General features: G+C 44.2%; 1 protein-coding gene and 1 non-coding gene across 2 annotated transcripts in view; one reads left to right on the top strand and one right to left on the bottom strand.

Annotated features, from left to right (window-relative positions):
• The first annotated feature begins 6,234 nt into the window (after positions 1 to 6,234).
• The window catches only part of ACY3 (aminoacylase 3), a 37,876-nt gene continuing 21,767 nt past the window's right edge, over positions 6,235 to 22,343 (top strand). The window contains exon 1 of the mRNA XM_073350590.1: positions 6,235 to 6,610. Coding sequence (XP_073206691.1) covers positions 6,585 to 6,610 — 26 coding nt within the window. The 5' untranslated portion in view covers positions 6,235 to 6,584. The remainder of the gene's footprint in view (positions 6,611 to 22,343) is intronic.
• On the bottom strand, positions 21,224 to 21,306 carry TRNAL-UAA (transfer RNA leucine (anticodon UAA)). The gene has a single exon. It is a non-coding gene; the product is annotated as a tRNA-Leu (tRNA).

The raw sequence follows: 22,343 nt of genomic DNA, 5'->3' as shown, positions 1-22,343 counted from the left end.
TTTGGTCAGTTTGGAACTGCAATGAGGTAATGCTCACCTGACTCTGAAGGGAGGATAGGGGGCAAAACCAAGAGGGAAGAAAGGACATGATAAAAGGGAGACACGTTTGTCATGCTCTCTCTCCCACCTACATCTACAGACACCACCAAGTGACTGAAGTACTGATCAAAGGGGAGAGCCTGGCTGAAGAGCAAGCTTAAGCTGCTTAAGGTTGTTTCTGTGCTTTATGATTGGCTATGTGAATAACAAGTTATAATCAAAACCGCAAGCCAGGGCATATATGGAAACGGTTAAGAGGAACACTATTCACCTTGCAGGTGCATAACCGCAATATGACGTTAACATAAGATTGGACAATGTATTAAATGTTCCAAACTGCAAAGGACAAAATGAAATGATGGGTTACAGGTTTGTTTAAAGTCTTGCAAAGCTTTATTGTTAAGTAAGTTAAAGTTATTATGATGGAACGCAATATTTGATAATGATTGGATGGTATGCAGCTAAGCACAAAATGTTGAATGAGATAAACCAGGAGTCTATAAAGACCTAGAGATTGCAAACCATCTCAGGCCAGGGTGAGCTGGTGGGTGCCTGATTGGTAAGCGATTGCCTTTCTGTTTGTGCCCATTATTTCTAGACGTCTAATCTTTGATTAAACCAGTTGAGCTTGCCTATTTGATGTCTCATCGATCAATCAATCAAACCAAACCCATATATTACACTCTCCAATCTGCTAGGCAGGCTAGGGGTCAGCCTGGTCCTGGGGCAGCTGGCCTGTGGGGTCTCATTTCTATGAAGGGGTAACAGACCAACAGGCTGGGCCCAGGAATGTGTCAGAAAGACCAAGGGGAGGGACAAGCATTGCAGCCTATTCACACCAAGGGACGCTTGAGAGCTCAACAATCCAGTGGGGTTGGACCCAAACCCAGCAGCCGGGTGAGTGTCTAGCTGGGGTAGCATTCCCAGGGCTGGGTGGGACAACGTGAATAAACACCATGTCACAGTCTCTCTCCTACACCTGTGGCTGCTCCTGGTCTCTTGCCCTGAACAGGAGCCGCACACAAGTTCCAGAAGGATCAGACCAAATGGGTTTATCATTCTTTTGAGGGCTTGCAACATTTTCAGAAAGGTTTTTCTCATCTGGCCAATGGAACCTGAGTGCTGGGGGTGTCCACAGAAAGGGGCAGAATGGGGGTGGGGGTGGCAGCTCAGGTTCTGGCTACCAGCTGGGATTTTCAAATACCTGCACAGCACCCCTGCCCACACAGTCAATCCGGCCAGGTTCTGCAGCTCCAGTCAGGTCAGAGCGCAGCTAACTCAGCAGGCGCCAGGTAAGCCCCTCACCTAAGAGGAACTTATTGGCTGATCCAGAGACAACAACAGCTGCCCCAGACACTGCACTGCATGCTAATTAGAAAGGGCCAGGAGGTATGATTGTGATATGAAGTTATCTGGATCTGAGCCATCTCTACCACATGGGTGTGACCAAAACTAAGAGACGCGAGGGCACCTTGAGGGATCCAACATGCGTCACTTTAGTGCTGAGTTGTGTAGGTTGTAGGACACAGGGGTCTTCTTGCCATGGAGTTGTCAACAATGAGGTGAGAGGTGAGAACAATCTTGTGTTTAATGATGGGTGAGTGAGAGTATAATGTTAGATGGAAACTGTGAGTAGGGATGAGGGGGATTGTAAAAGGATGTGAAGGGGTTTTAAAATGTAGCAAACATTGGGTTGTCCCTCAGGAGCAGGCTCAGGGTTTGAGTATATGGAACAGGTGTGGGTAGCTCCTGTTCAGTACAGCTCCCCTAAACACAAGGTCTTCCCTAGCAAAGAGAAGGCCTTAGACTCTGTGCTACAATTGTCATGTGCCCCGTTCCCTAAGTGATGTGTACTATCTGCAAGGCAGAGTGCAAGAACAGGTGTTCTAGGCATATTAGGTCATCGCTTACAGAGGGCAGAGTTCAAGTTGCTTTGATGTGTACCTTACCGCTGAATTTTCTGGGTTGTCAAAGTTGGAGTTTGAAATACCTTAACACTGTGTTTCCTGGTTTTCAGAAGTTGAGTTTTGTGGAACTCAATATTCTTCTAGGGCACAAAATACCTCTGGGCAACCTTAACTCTGCATTAACAAAGTTTTTTGTCAGTGAATTTCCTCGTTCTTTTAACAGGAAGAGAAATGTTTGGTGTAGGAGTTAATGGTAATTTAGGTGGTTGTGGTTCTTACCTGAGTTTGCAGTTGATACTCTGCTTTGACTAGGTAATAACAACAAAAAGACTTCACTCTGGTAAAGTGCTTTTCACTAATAGATGTCAAAGAACTTCATGTCATCCCCTTTATACAGATTGGAAACTGAAGCCCAGAAAGGGGAAGTGACTTACATAAGGGCACTAAGCAGGGCAGTGGCAAAGTCAGGATTACTCCCAGTCCAACAGTCTCTATCCTAGGCCCCACAGTTGCTATGTGGTGCCTCAGTGCTCCTTCCCACTCCTGTACATTTTGCTATAGTAGAATGGGGCTAATGGTCATGCTTTGAAATGTTTGCAAAGTGTAGCTGCTGAGAGGGCCTGTGAGAGCAGTCTCAGGCATCGTCTATGTCCCAAAATCTTGACAGTTCTATTACACATGACAGTAACTTGAAGCACATAAGAGAAATCTGGGGTGTCTCATTCCTTCTCCACACCCCTCCCCCATCATTCCCCGCAACATGTCCCAACACACACCCCAACATTTCCAGCTCCATCCCATTAAGCCATTAGCTGACACTGTAGAAGCCACTAGAGAGAAGTTGCTTCTTGCTGCACTACGTTGGTGGATACACAGGCAGCAGTTTGGGCCTGGGCTGCACTCTGAGCTGGGCCCCTCACCCGCACTGCCAGCCTTGCCCAGCCATGCCTCAGACCCTCCCAAAGAGCCCAGCTCCAAACCAGCCTGCCCACCCACCCCAGAGAGAAGTGAGATGCACTTTAATCATTTCCTGGTTTTCAGGTGTTTAAATGTGTTACCTTCATCCCGCCCCCTCCAATCCTGGCTCACATGGGGGGGGGGGGCGGCAGGAGAAGAAGAGGGTCAGAGTACAAAAGAATAGTACAAGCACGTAGGGACAAAATCAGAAAGGTTAAGGCACAAAATGAGTTATCCCTGGCAAGGGACATAAAAGACAGTAGGGAGAGTTTTTATAAATATATTAGGAGCAAGAAAAAGATAAAGGAGAGTGTAAGTCCACTACTTAGTGAGAGAGGAGAGCTAATAACAGATGAAGGCTGAGATATTTTGCTTTGGTCTTCACTAAAAAGGTTAATGGTTACCAGATACTTAATAGAATTAACATTAATTACAAGGGGGAAGGAACACAAGCCAGAATAGGGAAAGAACAGGTTATTTATATTTAGATAACTTAGATTCATTCAGACAGAAGGAGCTAATTAAATTCATCCTAGGGTACTTAAGAAACTAGCTGAAGTAACTGTTAGCAATTATCTTCAAGAACTCAAGGAGCATGGGGGAGGTCCAAGAGGACTGGAGAAGGGAACAAAAAGGACCTAGGGAATTATAGACTAGTCAGCCTAACTTCAGTGCCTGGAAAGATACTGGAACAAATTATTAAACAATCAATTTTAAGCACTTGGAGGATAGTAGGGTAATAAGGAATAGCCAACATGGATTTGTCAAGAACAAATCATGCCAAACTAACCTAATTTCCTTCTTTGATGGGATTACTGGCCCAGTGGATAGGGGTGAGCTATAGATGTGAGAGATCTTGTTTTTAGTAAGGTTTTCAACACAGTCCTGCATGATATTCTCATAAGCAAACTAGGGAAATGTGGTCTAGACAAATTGCTGAAAAGCGGGTGCACAACTGGTTGAAAGACTATACTCAAAGAGTAGTTATCAATGGTTTGCTGTCAGATTAGGAAGACATAGTGGGGGTCCCATGTCTAGTGTCCTGAGACCAATAATATTCAATATTTTCATTAATGACTTGGGTAATTGAGTGATGGGTATGCTTGTAAAATTTGCAAAGGATACCAAGGTGGGAAGGGTTAGAAGCACTTTGGAGAACAGGTTTAGAATTCAAAATGACCTTGACAAATTGGAGAATTGGTCTGAAATTAGCAAGATGAAATTCAATAAAGACAAGTGTAAAGCAGGGCTGGATTAATTCTCCTGTGGGTCCGAGGCTATTAGATTTTGTGGGGCCCCTGTATACAAGTCTTTTTCCTGGGAGGGAGTTTGGTGCAGGAGGGGGCTCCCATTGGTTCCCAGCCAATGGGAGCTGCAGGGACAGTGCTGGGGGCTGCCTTCCCCCACCCCCGACAGAGGCCGCAGAGACGTGCTAGCAGCCGGCTGCTTCCGGGAGCAGCGTGGGGCCAAGGCATGCAGGCAGCCTACCTGAGTGCCCTTCTGCACCGTGGGACTTTTAGCAGCCCAGAGTTGGAGATCGCTGTCTGTGATTTATTTTTGTGGGAACCCCCTTGAGCTGGGGCTTTGGGCTGCAGCCCCTAAATCCCCTGCCTTAATCTGGCCCTGGTGTAAAGTACTGCACTTAGAAGGAAATATCAAATGCACTACTACAAAATGAGGAATAACCGACTAGGTGTAGTGCTGCTGAAAAGGACCTGGAAGTTATAGTGGATTGAAAGTGAGCTAACAATGTGATGCAGTTGTGAAAAAGGCTAATATCATTCTGGGGTGTATTAACAGAAGTGTTGTACATAAGAAATGGGAGGTAATTGTCCCACTTGGTACGGTTGAGATCTCAGCTGGAGTATTGTGTCCAATTTTGGGTGCCACATCTTAGGAAGGATATGGACAAATAGAAGAGAACCCAGAGGAGAGCAACAAAAATGATCAAAGGATTAGAAAACCTGACCTAGAGGAAAGGATACAAAAAATGGGCATATTTAGTTATAATAAAAGAAGACTGAAGGGGATCCTGATAAATCTTCAAATACACTGAGGGCTGTTCTAAAGAGGATGGGGATCAATTGTTCTCCATGTCCACTGGAGGTAGGACAAGAAGTAATAAGTTTAATCTGCTGCCCAGAACCTAGCACATACATAGAGGGGAGAAATACAGGGCTGATAGCCCCTCCCCACCCCTAACTCCCCCACTTCCTCTACCCCCACCTCATGTCACCCCTCATATTGTCCAACCACTTCTGTCTTCTGCTCCCCCCAGCCCCCACTACTCCCCTGTACCTCAGCCCCCCAACTCCTCTTCCCTCCCCTACCACCCATTAACATTTATCTCCCCATAATCCCCCATCCCTCACTCCAGACCCAAACCCCTCACTCCTATTCCTGCCTCCTCTGCCACCCCTAATCACCCCTCCCTTCCCAGTAAGCATTCACATGTGTAATTTATTTTCTTTTCAAAAACAGCTTGAGTGCCTTCTGAATCATTTCCTTTCCTCAGATTACATTTCTCCAAAATAATCACATAAAAAAACCTTGACAGAGACAGATTTTAGCCAAATGTTTACAATCCAGTGTCAGGTTTCTGCCCTGGGTGGGTTTCAAACACCAAAGTTGCTAGAATCTGTGAACTTTCAGAATTGCTATTTTTATGTTTTTCAGGGTGGGTAGGGAGTTGTATCTCAGGAACCCCTTAGTCAAATTACCCCAAATTTGGATCGCTGAACCTACTCCACACCCCTATGAGGCACAGCAAATTTCAAGACAACCCATGTAAGTACGGGGATTTTCAAGCACTTAGGAGAATCATCCGTTAAACAAGAAAAGCTTTCCAATCTTAATCATAGCAGAGCTGGTGCTCCACTGTAATATTGCATGAAATAAATCATCATCAGTTGCTTTGCTGTCCCCAAATCCGCAGCACAGGGGAATGCTGAAAGGAGGAGTTTTAGGAAGGAGAGAGGAAAGGGGCTCTGCACATCCATCTGCAGTATAGGCAGCTCCAAAAGATGTGAGGGGGCCCATTGATCTCAGTATGATGGTATACGCAGAAGGACAGCGCCAAGGGGGAGATGATACAGCCTGAGACAATAGCTCCATTCATCTCAGTGGGTGTTCTCAGCCCCCCCCCCACCCCGTGCTCCTCCCAGTTAGTGCTTGGGAGCCTGTGCTAGGCACCAAGCCTGCCCATTCTCAATTCCTCACCCCCAATCTCAGCACTGTGTACTCGGTGCATGCTCCTAGCATGCCTGTACTCAGCTCTCCCCCAAGAGGGCAGGGCTTCCTCAGCTGCTGGCTTGCATGGGGGGGCTAGGGAGCAGGGGCTCAGACCCTTTCAGAGTAATAGGGCCCCCAAGATCTTGGCTCCACATGGGGGGCATGGCAGAAGAGAAGGCAGAGACACCCACAGAGGGGGAGCCCTCCCAGATCCCAGCTCACAAGCACTCAGTCCAGGGGATTAAAAGAGAACTTTATTGGGGGTTGCGGGGGGAGAAGCAGGAAAACTAGAATAAACTTGGGAAAGCAAGTGATTAATTACCAGTTCCTATTAGATAAGATTTCCACCCCACCCCTTTGGTGTCTTACTCGTCCACATCTCAGTCCTCCTCTGGCAGATGTGAGTGGCTTCCCTCCCCAGCTCTCTGTGTTGCAGTTTGTTGTCCAGAGATGGAGGAATCCAACAATTCCGTCAGGTCAGTGTTTCCCGTGGTGCTACTGGGAGCTGATGAGATTTGTGAAATAATTGTGGGTTCTATGATAAAAGCATGAAACTTGCCAGAGTCTTAGGGCATGACCTAATCAAGATTCTCAGATCTGGGGGCCTCACCAGCTCATGCCACATTGGCTCTGGCAGTCGTATGCAATTCTAAGATGCATTTTTTCTACTGATGTTTTTTCTGATACTGATTGTTTATGGTATTAAACCACCCAGTGGGTTTTCATTTTTGTACATTTAGATTCCTATTGTCTTAGGTGTCCTAAAAACTAAAGCAATGAATTATTATGGCTTGAGACAGGGGTAGTCGATAGGTGGACCACAGGCCAAATCTAGACCTCCAGACTCTTTTAAATGGATCCCAAATATTTTTATTTATTATTATTATCATTATTGTTATTATTTTGTCTGGAGTCCAGACCTTGACTATACATTGAACAAGAAATTTGGACCTTGACAAAAAGGAATTGACTACCCCTGACTTGAGATCATACAAATATATTAAGAATGTACATGCTTAGTAGCATGCCACTAGGGAGTATTCATTAAAAAGTGAATGCTATAGAAAAGTAACTAACTCAATCCGTTAAAAAGGTTCTGTCCATGACCAGAAAGTTACATTTCTATTTGCTAAGAATGATATTTCAGATTGATCTAGACATAAAAGATGTTGCTGAGTCACAAAAAGATTGAATTAAAAAACAAGGAAGTTATTCACAGGCCTCAGTGTATTGAAACATCGCATTCCCTGCCATTTTTCAAGGAGGAGAGCTGTACTTGGGCCTTGGAGACCTCCCTTGCCGGAGGTCTGTGGAACAAGGAGTTTGTTTTGGTTGGTGGGCTCCGTTAATGGCTTGGTTCTGACTTGGTTTGTCTGTTACAAATGTGATGTGCTGCTGCTGCTGCCCAATCTTCTCAGCCTCCCTAACAGAGACAGTCGCAGAAGGACTGGGAACGGTTTTGGTGTCCAGTTTAGCTCAGTCTGCACTCTCTCCTGAGAAGGGGTTGCCCGTGTCTTCTATGATGTCAACAAGGGCCTTGGCATGTCGCGACAAAGAAGACTGAATATGTTTTGCCTGCTCACAGTGCTTTGTGTTAGACACTTTTCAGTTGGCTCATCTCTCTAGTGAGGCTTCAAATCCTCCTCTCAGCCTGGCCACCTCTTGGCCCACTGTCATCGAGGCCAAGGGGCCTCTGGACTTTGTGTCGACCAAGAGCTCCACCATCCCCTTTGATTATGGCATTATTTTGCTCATGAGCTTGGCCGAGTGCTATTGTAGAGCAAACATGTGGCTTGTGAACTGTGAAGGTCGCCTTTAGGAAGGCTCTAGCTGTGTCTGTATGAAGGGGAACCATATCTTGGAGGTGAACAGGCACCCAACAAGTATAATTACTGTGATCTAATGCAAAGAACCAAGGTGGCAGCTTTCCAAGGTGTTCAATGTATGGAGCAAAGTTTGCCTGGTGGATTGACAGCACATAGGTCAATACAAGAAGCTCCTGATTAAGTGTGGCATGCCAGAAGTGGAATACTGGATTTTCTAGTTTTTGCTTGTCACACCATTTACCCTACCCCATGGGGGCCTCATCTTCCCTGAGATGTTGGGTAGACTGCGTGTGTGCATTCTGCAGCAAGATGTACAGACCGCTGGCGGTTACTTCATGGGTGCGCCTAGTATGTGTGACATGAGACACTTTCAAGAAGTCAGCTGTTCCTGGGGAGTCCACTTTGGCTGCCATCTCTCCACTATCTTCTAGCCAATCACCAGTCTCCAATGAGCTTTAGACTTGTTATATTCAGTTCTAGCTTAATGACAAATTTGTCCTCTCCATCCCCAGGGGGCCAGGTCCGCTGTATCTGTTCGGTTATGGTGAAAAGGGGCTGATCCACAGAGAGTGTATTTTCTCTGCAGTTCTTCAGGGTGACCCACAGCTTTCTCAGTTCTTTTTTGTTAGTTTGTTTGTTTATGTGTAGTCCTGTTAAACTTGATGTAGCAGGGCTGGAGCCAATGTCCATTGTTCTTGTTTAAAGTCTTTGCAATTCCATCACCATCATCTAATCTGCAAATGCCTGTGGCTTCTGGAGGCAGACGGGACAAGGGGTAATGAGAAATGGGTGGGGGGTCCTGGGAGGCAGAGGGGGCCAGAGGTGATACAGAGGTGGGGGGGAGCCTGGAGAAGCAGTGGGGGCCAAGGGAGATGGGAGACTGGTTGGAGAAGCAGTGGCGGTCAGGGGGGCTGGGTGGGGGAGCTGGGGGAGGTGGGGGGGACAAGGGGGATGGGGAACCAGCAGGGGTCGGGGGGACAGGAGAGGCAGAGGGGGTCTGGGCAATAGGGGGATGAGTGGGGACCAGGGAAGGCAGCAAGGCCAGGGATGCCAAAATACAAGTTCACCCAGGGCACCATTTGCCATAAGGCTGGTCCTAATCTAGCTACTGCCTCTCAGAGAGGTGGATTACTACAGCGATAGAAGAACCCCTCCTGTGGCCATAGTGAGCGTCTACATTAGAGCATAGCAGCGTTTTAAGGGTTGATGTAGCCAGAAAGTTCTGGTCGTTCCACTGGAGCACAAACCCAGGACCTTCTGCAGGTAAAGCAGCTGTGACAAACATTACATTAAAAAGAACAGGAGGACTTGTGGCACCTTAGAGACTAACACATTTATTTGAGCATAAGCTTTCGTGAGCTACAGCTCACTTCATCGGATGCATACTGTGGAAAATACAGTGGGGAGATTTTATATACACAGAGAACATGAAACAGTGGGTGTTACCATACACACTGTAATGAGAGTGATCAGGTAAGGTGAGTTATTACCAGCAGGAGAGAAAAAAAACCTTTTATAGTGATAATCAAGGTGGGCCATTTCCAGCAGTTGACAAGAACGTCTGAGGAATGGGGGGGGGGCAATAAACATGGGGAAATAGTTTTACTTTGTGCAATGACACATCCATTCCCAGTCTCTATTCAAGCCTAAGTTAATGGTGTCCAATTTGCAAATTAATTCCATTTCAGCAGTCTCTCATTGGAGTCTGTTTCTGAAGTTTTTTTGTTGAAGAATTGCAACTTTTAGGTCTGTAATCGAGTGACCAGAGAGATTGAAGTGTTCTCCAACTGGTTTTTGAATGTTATAATTCTTGACATCTGATTTGTGTCCATTTATTCTTTTACGTAGAGACTGTCCAGTTTGGTCAATGTACATGGCAGAGGGGCATTGCTGGCACATGATGGCATATATCACATTTCCCCATATTTATTTCTTCCCCCTTTTCCCCCCCACTGTTCCTCACACATTCTTGTCAACTGTTGGAAATGGCCCACCTTGATTATCACTACAAAAGGTGTTTTTTTTTTCTCTCCTGCTGGTAATAGCTCACCTTACCTGATCACTCTCATTACAGTGTGTATGGTAACACCCATTGTTTCATGTTCTCTGTGTATATAAAATCTCCCCACTGTATTTTCCACTGCATGCATCCGATGAAGTGAGCTGTAGCTCAGGAAAGCTTATGCTCAAATAAATTTGTTAGTCTCTAAGGTGCCACAAGTCCTCCTTTTCTTTTTGTGGCTACAGACTAACACGGCTGCTACTCTGAAACCAAACATTACATTGTGGCATCTCACAAGAAGACCCCGAGCATCTGGTTCTATTGTAAAGAAGAGAGGAGTTCCTCTTCCCGACCAGGAGAAGTGACACATGAGAAATGGCCTCCCACAAAATCTAGCAAAAAACCTCCACATTAAAATCAACAGAGCTACATCTACAGACTCCAACCTTTCTCTAGGAATACCACCATTTCACAGCAGCCCAGGGAGGTAACTAGGTAACTAAAGCTAGAGGCACTCAATAATCTCTCATTTCATCAATGGTCTTAATTAGAGCCAAGCAAATGATTGATGTTTCGGTTCAGGGTCCAAACCAAAAAATCAAGAACAAAAATGTGGTTTGATTTGAAGCTAAATTGATTTTTTTCATCTTGTTTCAGATGGTTTGGGGTGTTTTTCCATGCCTTTTTGAGGTATTTTTTAATTAGCTAAATTTCTAAACAAACTACCCTTCCGAAATGAGATGATCAAAATAAACCGTTTGACTTTAAAAAATTGCTCTTCCCTGCTCCCTTTTGTTTTTTGGCCAAAACTATTCATTGAATTCAACCCAAATTTGCAAGTAGTTTCAGTGGCCTATACAATATATTTTTGGTGAATTTACTATTCACCAAAATTTTTTTAAAAACACCCAGCTCTAGTCTTAATTGCAAAATTCTGGATCGTTCTCTTATTATTTCCCCTGCTTCTCTCCCCTTCCGCGCCCCCCCATTTTGTCATGATGACTCAGGGACCTTCAAATCTTCTGTCTGATGCTATGTCTACCCAGGAACAGGTAGGGAAGTTAAGGAGAGCTAACTAAAGGTATGATAATGCACATAGGTTATAGCAGGGGTTCTCAAACTGAGGGTCAGGACCCCTCAGGGGGTCAAGAGGTTATTACATGGGGGGTTGCGAGCTGTCAGCCTCCACCCCAAGCCCTGCTTCACCTCCAGCATTTATAATGGTGTTAAATATAAAAAAGTGTTTTTAATTTATAAGGGGGGGGGTCACACTCCAGAGGCTTGCTATATGAAAGGGGTCACTAGTACAAAAGGTTGAGAATCACTGGATTATAGTGTGTTCTGGAGCAAAGTAGCCTTTGTTCTATGTAACTTAATCCTCTGTTGGCCAGAAGCTGGGAATGGGCAACAGGGGTGGATCACTTGATGATTACCTGTTCTCTTCGTTCCCTCTGAAGCACCTGGCCTTGACCACTGTCAGCAGACAGGATACTGGGCTGGATGAACCATTGGTCTGACCCAGGATGGCCATTCTTATGTTCTTTTTTGCCTCCACGCTCTGTGATCATAGAATCATAGATGTGTAACCCATCACTCCTTCCATGCCTTGTTTGTGCTGATAGACAAGCTGGGGCTTGAGTCCCTCAAACTTCAAAAGCCCGGTAATTACGCAAATTATGCTGGATAATGGCAGTGCCCCAGATGTGGTGTGGAGTCAGCCTCTGGTAGGTGTCTGTGTACAGTACTAGCAGGGAGCACTTCTGCACCACCTAGAATGGCTGAGTCATTAAGGTGTGGGACTTAAACTCCTGTGGATGTGTGCCCCATGTGGGTTTGAGTCCCACTTTTAGTACAGCTGTTCTTTTGTCCCTCTCAAGAGCAGGGTCTCCTCTATTTAACAACAAGGATGCAAGTTTCAGGGAGGGCAGGTCACTTCTCAGGTCTTTCTCTGCCTACTAATCACCTGGGCAGATCTTTGGAATGATTGATTAGAACCATTTTCCTATTCCCCAGTTCTTAAGGTAATGGCTAAGCAATTAATGTTATGTTAAAACTCCATAGTAAGGCAGGTGAAGGTGGCTGATTGACCAGATCTTTTTAGGGGTGGAGCTAACATGCTGTACAGTCTGCTCCATGGATCTAGCAGTCATTTCAGTCTGACAGTTCAGACTAGCCAATGGTGCTTCCAGGCTGAGGTCTGGGTACTTCATTCTGGGTATTTCATTCTGTGTGTGTGATTTCTTGCCTGAAATAATTACACCAATACAATCTCTGGGAGTAAACTATGCTGGTACAAGCAGCACTTAATCTGTGCCAGGGTTGAGCCTGGCACCTCTAGTCTTGGCAGTTCATAGCCCGGGCACCTCTGGGCTTCCTGTATCAGTTAAGAATGTAAAAAAACCTGCTTGAGCCCCAGCACCCCATTCATTACAAATTAAGCACTGGACACAAGGCACCTTTATACTGATATAATTGCATCCCTACCTCTATAGCTATCCTGGGATACTATCCTTTTTTTCCAGACAAGCCCTTAAGGAGCATCAGTTTAGCTCAGGAATGTGACTTTAGGGGTGAGAGATTGTAATGCGAGCTGGAATTCAAAGCTCACCTCCGATTCATGGGGGATTTTGCAAAGGGGCATTTCTCATTAAGCTGTTGTTGGAACATCAGTGACTGAAATTCTCTTAATTCCAAAGAGACATGAATGAAAAACATCATGGATCTCACTCTGATTAGTTTGTGCTGTTTATTTTCTTCTTTGCCCTGGTCTAGATTTAAAATTTAGATCGATCTATCTACGTTGTTCAGAGGTGTGAAAAATTCATACTCCTGTGTACCGCAGGTAAGCCAAACTAGCCCCAGTGTAGATGCAGCCACGTCAGTGGAGGAATTCTTCCAGCAACCTAGCTACCACTGCTCAGGGAGGTGGGCTACCTACATCAATGGAAACGCCCCTTCTGTTGGTGTAGGAAGAGTCTGTACTGCATTTGCAGAGCTACCGATATGACGCCCATAGTGTAGACATGGTCTTGGTCTTGCTGGGTTGCGGAGGCAGCATCTGCCGCTGATGAGTATGGTGTAATCAAGGAGAAATATAAAGGTAGAAGTCAGGTGTACCTCTGAGGCATTTTTCAGTTGATTGAAACAGGTGAGTTAGAAAAGTGTTAGACTGAAGATCTTAAGGGGCCCCTTGTTCAAGTTCTGCTCTTGGTAGCTGTCTGGGGCTGATTTCCTTTTTAAAAATAAAGAGAAAATAGTCAGTGGCACCAAACATTGTCATTGCTGACAACTCTTGCTGTATTCTCTCAAGCCTTGTGATCTTCGGGGTTTCCTTAAAGCCCAAGCTCCTGAAGCCCTGTGATTATGGGAGAATCACTTTAAAAAAAATACGGAAGCAGAAAGTCGCCAGCCCCCCGGGTGCAGAGAAAAGCTTGGAAATGTGACCGAAGTGAGCCCAAAAGGCTCAGAAAACAGAAGGCAAAAAAATAAAAAATAACACCATTTTAAAAATGCTCATTGATTTCAAACACTTGGCAACCCCACACTGGGCTTTTCACAGCTACAGCTTGAGCTAGAGAGCCAGGTTTTATAGGTGGGGCTGTAACAGGACCCCATCCTGTTTATCAGGCACAGAGGGGGCTATATGATGCACGCTAACAGTGGGTTATACCCAGTCACTGACTACACGTCTCTGCCATGGAGAGGAGGCTCCCAGCTAGGGAATGGTGAGAGAGGCTGACCCACAGGGAATGTTGGAAGTGGATGTTAATTTGGGTATTTCTCTCTGAAATATTCCTGTTTGTGAATCCCCTTTTTGTGAGGGACTCACCTCTCTCCTCTAGACCCAGCCAGTCAGGTTTCTTTTCATGAGGTTCCACAGAAGCACCTAATGACAGCTGGTTCTGTAGCCTGATGGCTATTGTGCCTTCTTTACAGACAGCTGTGCTGTAGTTTGCACCTCACTAGAACCACCAGCTCCTTATGAAAGCCCAGAAATGTAGGACTCTCCAACATCTTCCAGTGCTGTGCTGAGACAGGCCCAAGTAAACCTAGACCACTGGTGACATGTGAGAGAAAGGGGAGTAGGAGGGTTAACCTTCCCCTCCTCCTTTTTGGGAAGAAGAATAAAAACAAGAGAAAGTGGTAGGGTTACTCTCCAAAAGTAAATTTTGAGTTGAAAAATGCGAAAACATTTTTCCTAAGAAAACAAAAAATCTTTTTTTTTTTTTTTGGTAATTAGGATTTGTGTTTGTTTTATTTATGGTCAGAAGACTTCCCAGATTTCAGCCCGCTCTAGTCCAAGCTAAGCAGCCTCCACCTCCATGTACATCTGGTCTGATCCAATATGACAATTCCTGTGGTTCCTATGTCCCATTTGGTTCTTTCACCTCCTTCTGAGGAAAGGTGTCTGTGAATGTTGTTACAGAACAGAAATTCCCTTTCCCCCGGGGCTGCTTTCGCTCTCTCCCCATTGTGACCAGGTGCCTGGGATGGGCTACACTGAGAATGACACACACAGGGCAGACTGCAAGAAACAGGGCACACAGTCCCCCAAAATGGTGATTTATTCTATAATTAGATTCACCAAACCAGTAACAAAGGAACTTCTGCAGTACCACCCTGGTTAACAAGAAGCCAAACAGAGTCCCCTTTAGGCATTCCAGCCCCTGACTCCCAGCCAGACAAATAGGTGTAATATAGTGAGAGGTACTGAAAACCCAATTCACCATATGTGAGGTTCTACCAGTCCCAAGGGATCAAGCACTTACCCCCATATCAATATATATCTCAGATCTTACCCAAATATCATGCTGTCAGCCAATCCTCAGTAAGCTAACTAAAGAATTATTAATAGAAGAAAAGAATAGAGTTATAAATTGTTATAAGATCGTATACATACAAATGATTGCAAAGTCCTTAGATCAGGTTTGTAGCATTAATGGAGTAGACTGCTGGTTTCCAAAAGTTACTCTGGTAACTTCTGTGACGTTCTGTACCTTGGGGGAGCACCCTGTAACCCGCATATTCCTCATTTATATATGATTGTGATCTTACATATAAAACATGCCTTGTAAGGTATCAGGGGAAAGGTTATGATCTGCTGAAAGTCATTTCTCTATCTATATATGTGTATCATTAATGCATATGAAGTTATGAGAATTGTGTTGTATGGTGGTCACTACAACATGCTGTAAATTGAGGAATCAGCCAGATATTAGCTCCCCAGAGGCAACAGCAAGGAAAGTAACCAAAGCCCAGGTGGGGTGTGAAAAAACCCATCAACAGCAATTGTCCAACAAGGGAGCTACAATTCAATGACTCACCTGCGTGAGGCCACACTAGGGGGATTGCTCAACCTTGCCTGGAGACTCAGCAATACCCACCAGACATGCCTGGACTTGTGTTTTCCAAGCACATGGACTGAGGGTATAAAAACAAACATAGGAGGCCATGCTTGGCCTTTCTCCTTCACCCAACTATGCTGCAAGCAATAGGCCACTCTGAAGACTCCAACTAAGGGGACTGGCCCAGATTTCAAGGGTGAAATCTGTATACTATGGACTGCAGTATACAGTGGGGTGAGAAAAATTGCTTAATCTAGATGTTGCCCAGTCTAATAGGGTTAAGAGTTTAGACTGCGTGGTTGTATTTTCTTTTCTTTTGGTAACTAACTCTGACTTTTTGCCTATCACTTATAATCACTTAAAATCTATCTTTTGTAGTCAATAAACTTCCTTTACTGGTTATATTTGCCAGGGAGTTTGTATGAAGTGTGTGGCAAATCTGCTCAGGTTTTGCAAAGGCTGGTGCATATCCACTTTCCATTGATGAAGTGGTGAACCAATTAATAAATTTGCACTGCCCACCTTGAGCAGTGCAAGATGGTATATTCCTGAGGTGCAGTGCTGGGAGCTGGGGGTATTTCGCTGGTGCCTTTCCCTGTGTGATTCATGAGTGGATCTGTGAGCATTCATGCAATTAGCTGGGTGTGGAGTCTCCGCTTGCAGTTGTGCTGAGTGATAACAGCACCTGGAGGGGTTTGCTGCTGCTCACTAGAAAGGCATTGTGAGAGACAGCCCAGGCTGGAGAGAGTTCAGGGGGATCAGTGGTCCCACAGTCCCAGGCTGCACTCTGGGGAATGTGTCACAACTTCCAAAAGATTGGAAGGTCCTTAGTCCATTTTTCAAAATACTCCTTTTATTTGTAAATCCACAGTCCAGAAAATTGAAGCAGGAATGAGGCAAAATGGGGATGTCTCAGGAGTCTTATATCCTCTGCCATTTGCATGGAAATTTAGTATCCCAAACAAAGCCCGCAGCCCCTCTATATGGCAAGTTACTGACAAAGATACAGTCCAAGGTCACATGTCTATATCACATGCCATTACGTGTTTTGCTGAATCACAGGGCGTGACCATTGCCTCCAGGACTGGATTTAGGGGCAGACAACCCAAGTGACCACCTGCATTCGGAGTGCTGTTTTTGGTGTTAACAAGTTAGCAACAAAAGAGAAAATAGAATGTATGAAGTAAAATGTTTCAGATATTTCATTTGTGGATTCATTTTTCACTAACCTCCTAGAACGTTCTGAACCTTTGTAGAATATCATGGAACCTTCCAGACTTTCTGAGAACTACATTTTCCTCAAACCTCTTAGAATGTTGTAAGCCATGCCCTTGCGGGTATTTTAGGGATGGGGTATCGCCAGTCAATCAATGAGATATAAGAACGAAGTGAAGTGAGAGCCCAGTGGCTATATTGTGAACCTTGTTTTATTGTGTACTTATGGAAGTGTACTTGTGTTTTAAGACTTGAAGAGTGTAAGTAGCAACTAATAAAGCATATATTTATTGAGACGCCAAAGATATCTATGAAACCCCTATCTGTGCAACAATATAAAAGAAATACTGTTATTTCTTTTGCCATGTTTAATATGTAATGTTTGATGACTTTCTAAGACTGCAGAACATTAGGGTGACCAGATGTCCCAATTTTATAGGGACAGTTCCGATATTTGGGGCTTTTTCTTATATAGGCACTTATTACCTCCCACCCCGTCCCGATTTTTCACACTTGCTATCTAGTCACGCTAGCGGAACATAGACTTTTGCTCTCCCTAATACTATCTGTTCTCCCCCAGTAGAAAATAAAAGATGACCCCCAAAGAAGCCTTCAGGAGCTCAGTATAGGAAGTATATTCCAGTTATTCTTAGGTACATTTCAGTTATTCTTAACGTTAAAAAGTTTCTATAAGCTTATGGTCTCTCTGAACAGACCACTTCAGAGGGCAACATGATACAAGAGGGAAAGATAGCACCATGACACTTGTGAGAGGGAGTGGAGCTGGGAGACCTAAAGGTCAATACTTCATTTATGTCTTGATGTCTTCAAATCCAGTCTGGAGTCTGTCTGGAAGATGCTTTAGCCAAACATAAGTTAGTGGGCTCAACACAGAGGTAACTGAGTGACATACTCTGCCCTGTATTATATAAGAGGTCAGCCTAGAATCTGATCTAATGGTACCTTCTGGCCTTGAACTCTAAATCTATGGGCTTCACTTGATTGAAACCAGCTTGGAGAGTATTAAATCATCTGTGAACATTTGAAACTTGGCAGCCTCTTTTCCTTGCAGTTGGAGGGCTGCAGGTATTGCTCAGGATGGATGGGGATGGAAACAGCTGTGTTTCTAAAGTGTCCAGGGCTTGCTTTTTGAGAACAAACCCAGGCCTTGGACTCTGCATCCTCAAATTAAATGCCTGAGACTCTACCCAATAAGCTACCCACAGTGCAGTTTATTGGATTGCACTGTACATACTGTGTAATGTAGGTCAATGCACTTCAGCCTAGAAAACAGCAACACACCAAAGAAGAGAAGGAGATTCCCAGGGATCTTCTTCTGTGGGGCATTTTCTCTACTGAAGTTTTTCTGAGTCTGACTGCATATGGTATTAAACCACCTGCTAGGTTTTCATCATTGTAAACTGAAAACTTATATTCCTATTGCTTTAGGTATCCTAAAAACTAAAGCAATTATAGTGGCTTGAGATCATACAAAAACATTAAGCATTGACATGCCCTAGCATATCACTGGGGAGTATTTTAATTTTATAGAAAAATAACACAAGTTTACAAGTTTCTGTTGGTGACCCAAACATTACATTTCTCTTTGCTAATAACATTGTTTCAGATTGATCTATGCATAACAGGATATTGCTGTGGCTTAAAAAGATACTGTCTATAATTGCAAAGTGCCCACTATTCTCCAGGCAATACAGCAGAATCTCATGCAGTTTCTCTGCACCCATAGATACATGTGTGTACAGTCTTCTATTGCTGAGCACTCACTACTACCAACCCCAAGAGTTCAGTGTTCTCTTGTAAGCCCCATGACCTGAAGCTCTACAGAATGGGACACTCACTACTGACTCCTGTTGGTGAACAAGGAGAAGAACAGCCCAGATCTGCATAGGAATTCCAGATGGGCAGGGGCTCCATGAGGGACCGAATTCTCTGCTGCCATCTGTTGAGCATGGGGAAATGACTGGGTGTTCCATGTCTCATTTGCATTTCAGTTCTGTGACTGTTTGGAGCATTTGGTTAAAATATAGTTAAGTTTTGAGTTTGGGGGCAATAAAATGACACTAACCCTGTTGGGCAATGAAAGGACAAGAAAACTGCAATAAATGTGCTGGGGTGAGGGGTCACCATGACTGAAATAAGTTCTGGAACAGCTGAGTGGGGTCACCATGACTGCAAAAAGTTCTGGAACAGTTGAGCCTGGAGATGGCTTTGAAATGAGACAGGTTTTTTAATCTGTTGCCAGAATGTGTTTGTGAGAAAAAAATAAATCTGTTATGAGTTCTTTATGCCACTTATTCTTCTCTGGAGAGCCAGCACACAGGTAGTTTCAAGTAGGTGACTGGGCTTGAGGTACTCTGTAGAGCTGAGTTGATGTGGTTGTGAGGCACTATATAGCACTGAGTTAAAACAGCTTTGAGGAAGTAAATGGAGCTAAATTGGGGCAGATTTGAGGCTGTGGATTGAGCAGAAGCTGCAGTAAACAGCAGCCTTCCTGAAGGACTCAGCTATGGTTTCTCCACCCAACAATCACAGCTCTAATCACCTGAGGTGGTAGAGCTTGATAGAGCAGCCAATGCAACATTTCCCTTGCGGCTGGAGACAGAGCTGTCAGAATTCTTGGACTCCACCCGTCATGCACAATAAACTGTGAGTGAGCGAGCCAGGAAAGAGGGAATTAATTAAATAAGTTCATGGAGGAGATAGGTCCATCAATGGCTATTAGACAAGATGGCTACACCTCTGACCGCCAGAGGCTGGGACTGGATGACAGGGGATAGGTCACTCAATAATTGCCCTGTTCTGTTCATTCCCTCTGAAGCATCTGGCACTGGCCACTATCAGAAGACTGGATACTGGGCTAGAAGGACCCTGGGTCTGACCCAGTATGGCCGTTCTTATGTGGTAGCTAGAATGAATCAGCCACTCACAACTGGAAGAGAAAGACTGAGGTTGGGACTATTGTTAAGACACCCTTGATTGGGAAGAAGTCTTAGCTCATAAATATTATTAATTGATGAATTGCTGGCTTTCCCAAGTTTATTCTGTTTTTTCCTTTCCCCACGGTAAAGGTCTTTGTTTTAAACCTCAGAACTCAGTGCTTGTTCATCATAGAATCATAGAACTGGAAGGAATCTTGAGAGGTCATCTAGTCCAGTCCCCTGCACTCAAGGCAGGACTAAGTATTATCTAGACCATCCCTGACAGATGTTTGTCCAACCTGATCTTAAAAATCCCCAATGATGGAGCTAACACAAACTCCTGAGGCAATTTATTCCAGTGCTTAACCACTTTGACAGTGAGGAAGTTTTTCCTAATGTCCAACCTAAACCTCCCTTGCTGCAATTTAAGCCCATTGCTTCTTGTCCTATCCTCAGAGGTTAAGAAGAACAATTTTTCTCCCTCCTCCTTGTAACAACCTTTTCTGTACTTGAAAACTGCTATCATGTCCTCTCTCAGTCTTCTCTTCTCCAGACTAAACAAACCTAATTTTTTCAATCTTCCCTCATAGGTCATGTTTTCTAGACCTTTAATCATTTCTGTTGCTCTTCTCCGGACTTTCTCCAGTTTATCAACATCTTTCTTGAAATGTGGCACCCAGAACTGGACACAATGTTCCAGTTGAGGCCTAACCAGTGCGGAGTAGAGCGGAAGAATTACTTCTTGTGTCTTGCTTACAATACTCCTCTTAATATATCCAAGAATTATGTTTGCTTTTTTTTGCAACAGCGTTACATTGTTGACTCATATTTAGCTTGTGATCCACTGTGACTCCAGATCCCTTTTTGCAGTACTCCTTCCTAAGCAGTCATTTCCCATTTTGTATGTGTGCAGCTGATTGTTCCTTCCCAATTGGAGTACTTAGCACTTGTCCTTATTGAATTTCATCCTATTTACTTCAGACCATTTCTCCAGTTTGTCCAGATCATTTTGAATTTTAATCCTATCCTCCAAAGCACTTGCAACCCCTCCCATCTTGGTATCATCCACAAACTTTATAAGTGTACCCCCATGTCATTATCTAAATCATTGATGAAGATATTGAACAGAACCGGACCCAGAACTGATCCCTGCAGGACCCCACTTGTTATGCCCTTCCAGCATGACTGTGAACCACTGATAACTACTCTCTGGGAACAATTTTCCAACCAGATATGCACCCACCTTGTAGTAGCTCCATTTAGGTTGTATTTCCCTAGTTTGTTTATGAGAAGGTCATGCAAGACAGCATCAAAAGCCTTACTAAAGTCAAGATATACCACATCTACTGCTTCCCCCTTATCCACAAGGCTTGTTGCCCTTTTAAACTTCATGGGGAAGTGTTGCCCATTGGGTGTTCCCAGGGTGGTATATATAGTTTCCCAGATTTCTAGGTGGGGAGGTGGAGACAATGTTGCTGGAGTTTTTGGTAGGAACCCCTAGAAAATTGAGCCTGTCCCTTTTTCCTGCTGCCAACATCTGCCAGAAGGATTATATGTTACAATGAGTGCTATTGAAAAAGCTGAACCAGACTAAATGAGTTAGGAAGGCACTAAATTGGGAATTTACTTTTGTGTTGGTTGATTGATGATTGAAAATCAAGAGAATTCATCTTTATCCACTAAATGAAAAACTGTGGGAAGGAAAATAGTTTTATTTATGGTGTTAAACAGTGGGTGCTTGAGAGGCAAGAAAATGTTTTTTTACCAGAAGTGGGGTTCGAACCCACGCAGACACATGTCCATTGGATCTTAAGTCCAACGCCTTAACCACTCGGCCATTCTGGTGATTCCCATATATTACCTGTTGCTAAAGTGAGCTTTGATCCCCAGAGCATAGCTTTACCTACTGCTGGTTTCCATGGCTCTTTAACAGCTCCAGGGGGGAAGCTGTGAGGTTGAGGATTCTCTCATCTCTCCCTTTTGTTTCCTAAGAGTGGTTGCTTCATACAGTTTCTCACATGGCTCACTAGTGAAACTGTGCTTAACAGATGCCTTCGGGCTTCCAGCTTACTATGAAAGAAGCAGGTGTTCTTGCAACACCTGCCTTGGAACCTAGTATAAGGTGAATCGTAGCCACAGCTGACACTTGTCCCAGCATCTTCAACTTTTTCCTGATGCTTGATGTACTTCTTGTCCAGCCTTGCCAAATTCAGTTTCTGGGTGCACTTCTTAAAGCATGGTAGGTGCCACCAAGCATTGTGTTTGACTAGGTCCTCCATGGTGGTAGTCCCCAAAGATTCAGCTACTAGGTGATACTCTGTCTCCCCACTAATGCGTAAAAATCATCAAGACCAAAGTAAAATCAAGGATTATGTAATAAATTACTTTGGGATTGTAATTAATTATGTTATGTAACTCTGTTCATACTGCTTGCTGATGGACTCTGGTAATTTCTGGCTGGATGCTGACATCACAACCCTTCTGGCATAATAAACAAAGCGTATAATTAATACCACTGAACTGCTTCTTTTTTGCCAATGACGGCAATCAACTTGAAGCCTTCCTTCCATTTATAGTCATCTGTAATATAAAAAAAATTAATTAGGTGTCAGCATTAACTAATAATGCAGTACTGTCAGTCAGGGGCCATCCTTTAACTTTCTGAGGGCTGCATAGTTGACATGCCTGTGTTAACGTATCTTTTTTTTTTTAAATTGATTTTTAACCATTTTCTCAAATACGTATCTGTATAAGGGAGGAGTTCTGCGGAAAGGGATCTGGGGGTCACAGTGGATCACAAGCTAAATATGAGTCAACAGTGTAACACTGCTGCAAAAAAAGCAAACATCTTTCTGGGACATATGAGCAGGAATATTGTAAGC

Source organism: Lepidochelys kempii, chromosome 6 (genome assembly GCF_965140265.1).
Source record: "Lepidochelys kempii isolate rLepKem1 chromosome 6, rLepKem1.hap2, whole genome shotgun sequence".
Classification (NCBI taxonomy): Eukaryota; Metazoa; Chordata; order Testudines; family Cheloniidae; genus Lepidochelys; species Lepidochelys kempii.
This window is presented reverse-complemented; position numbering and strand designations above follow the sequence as displayed.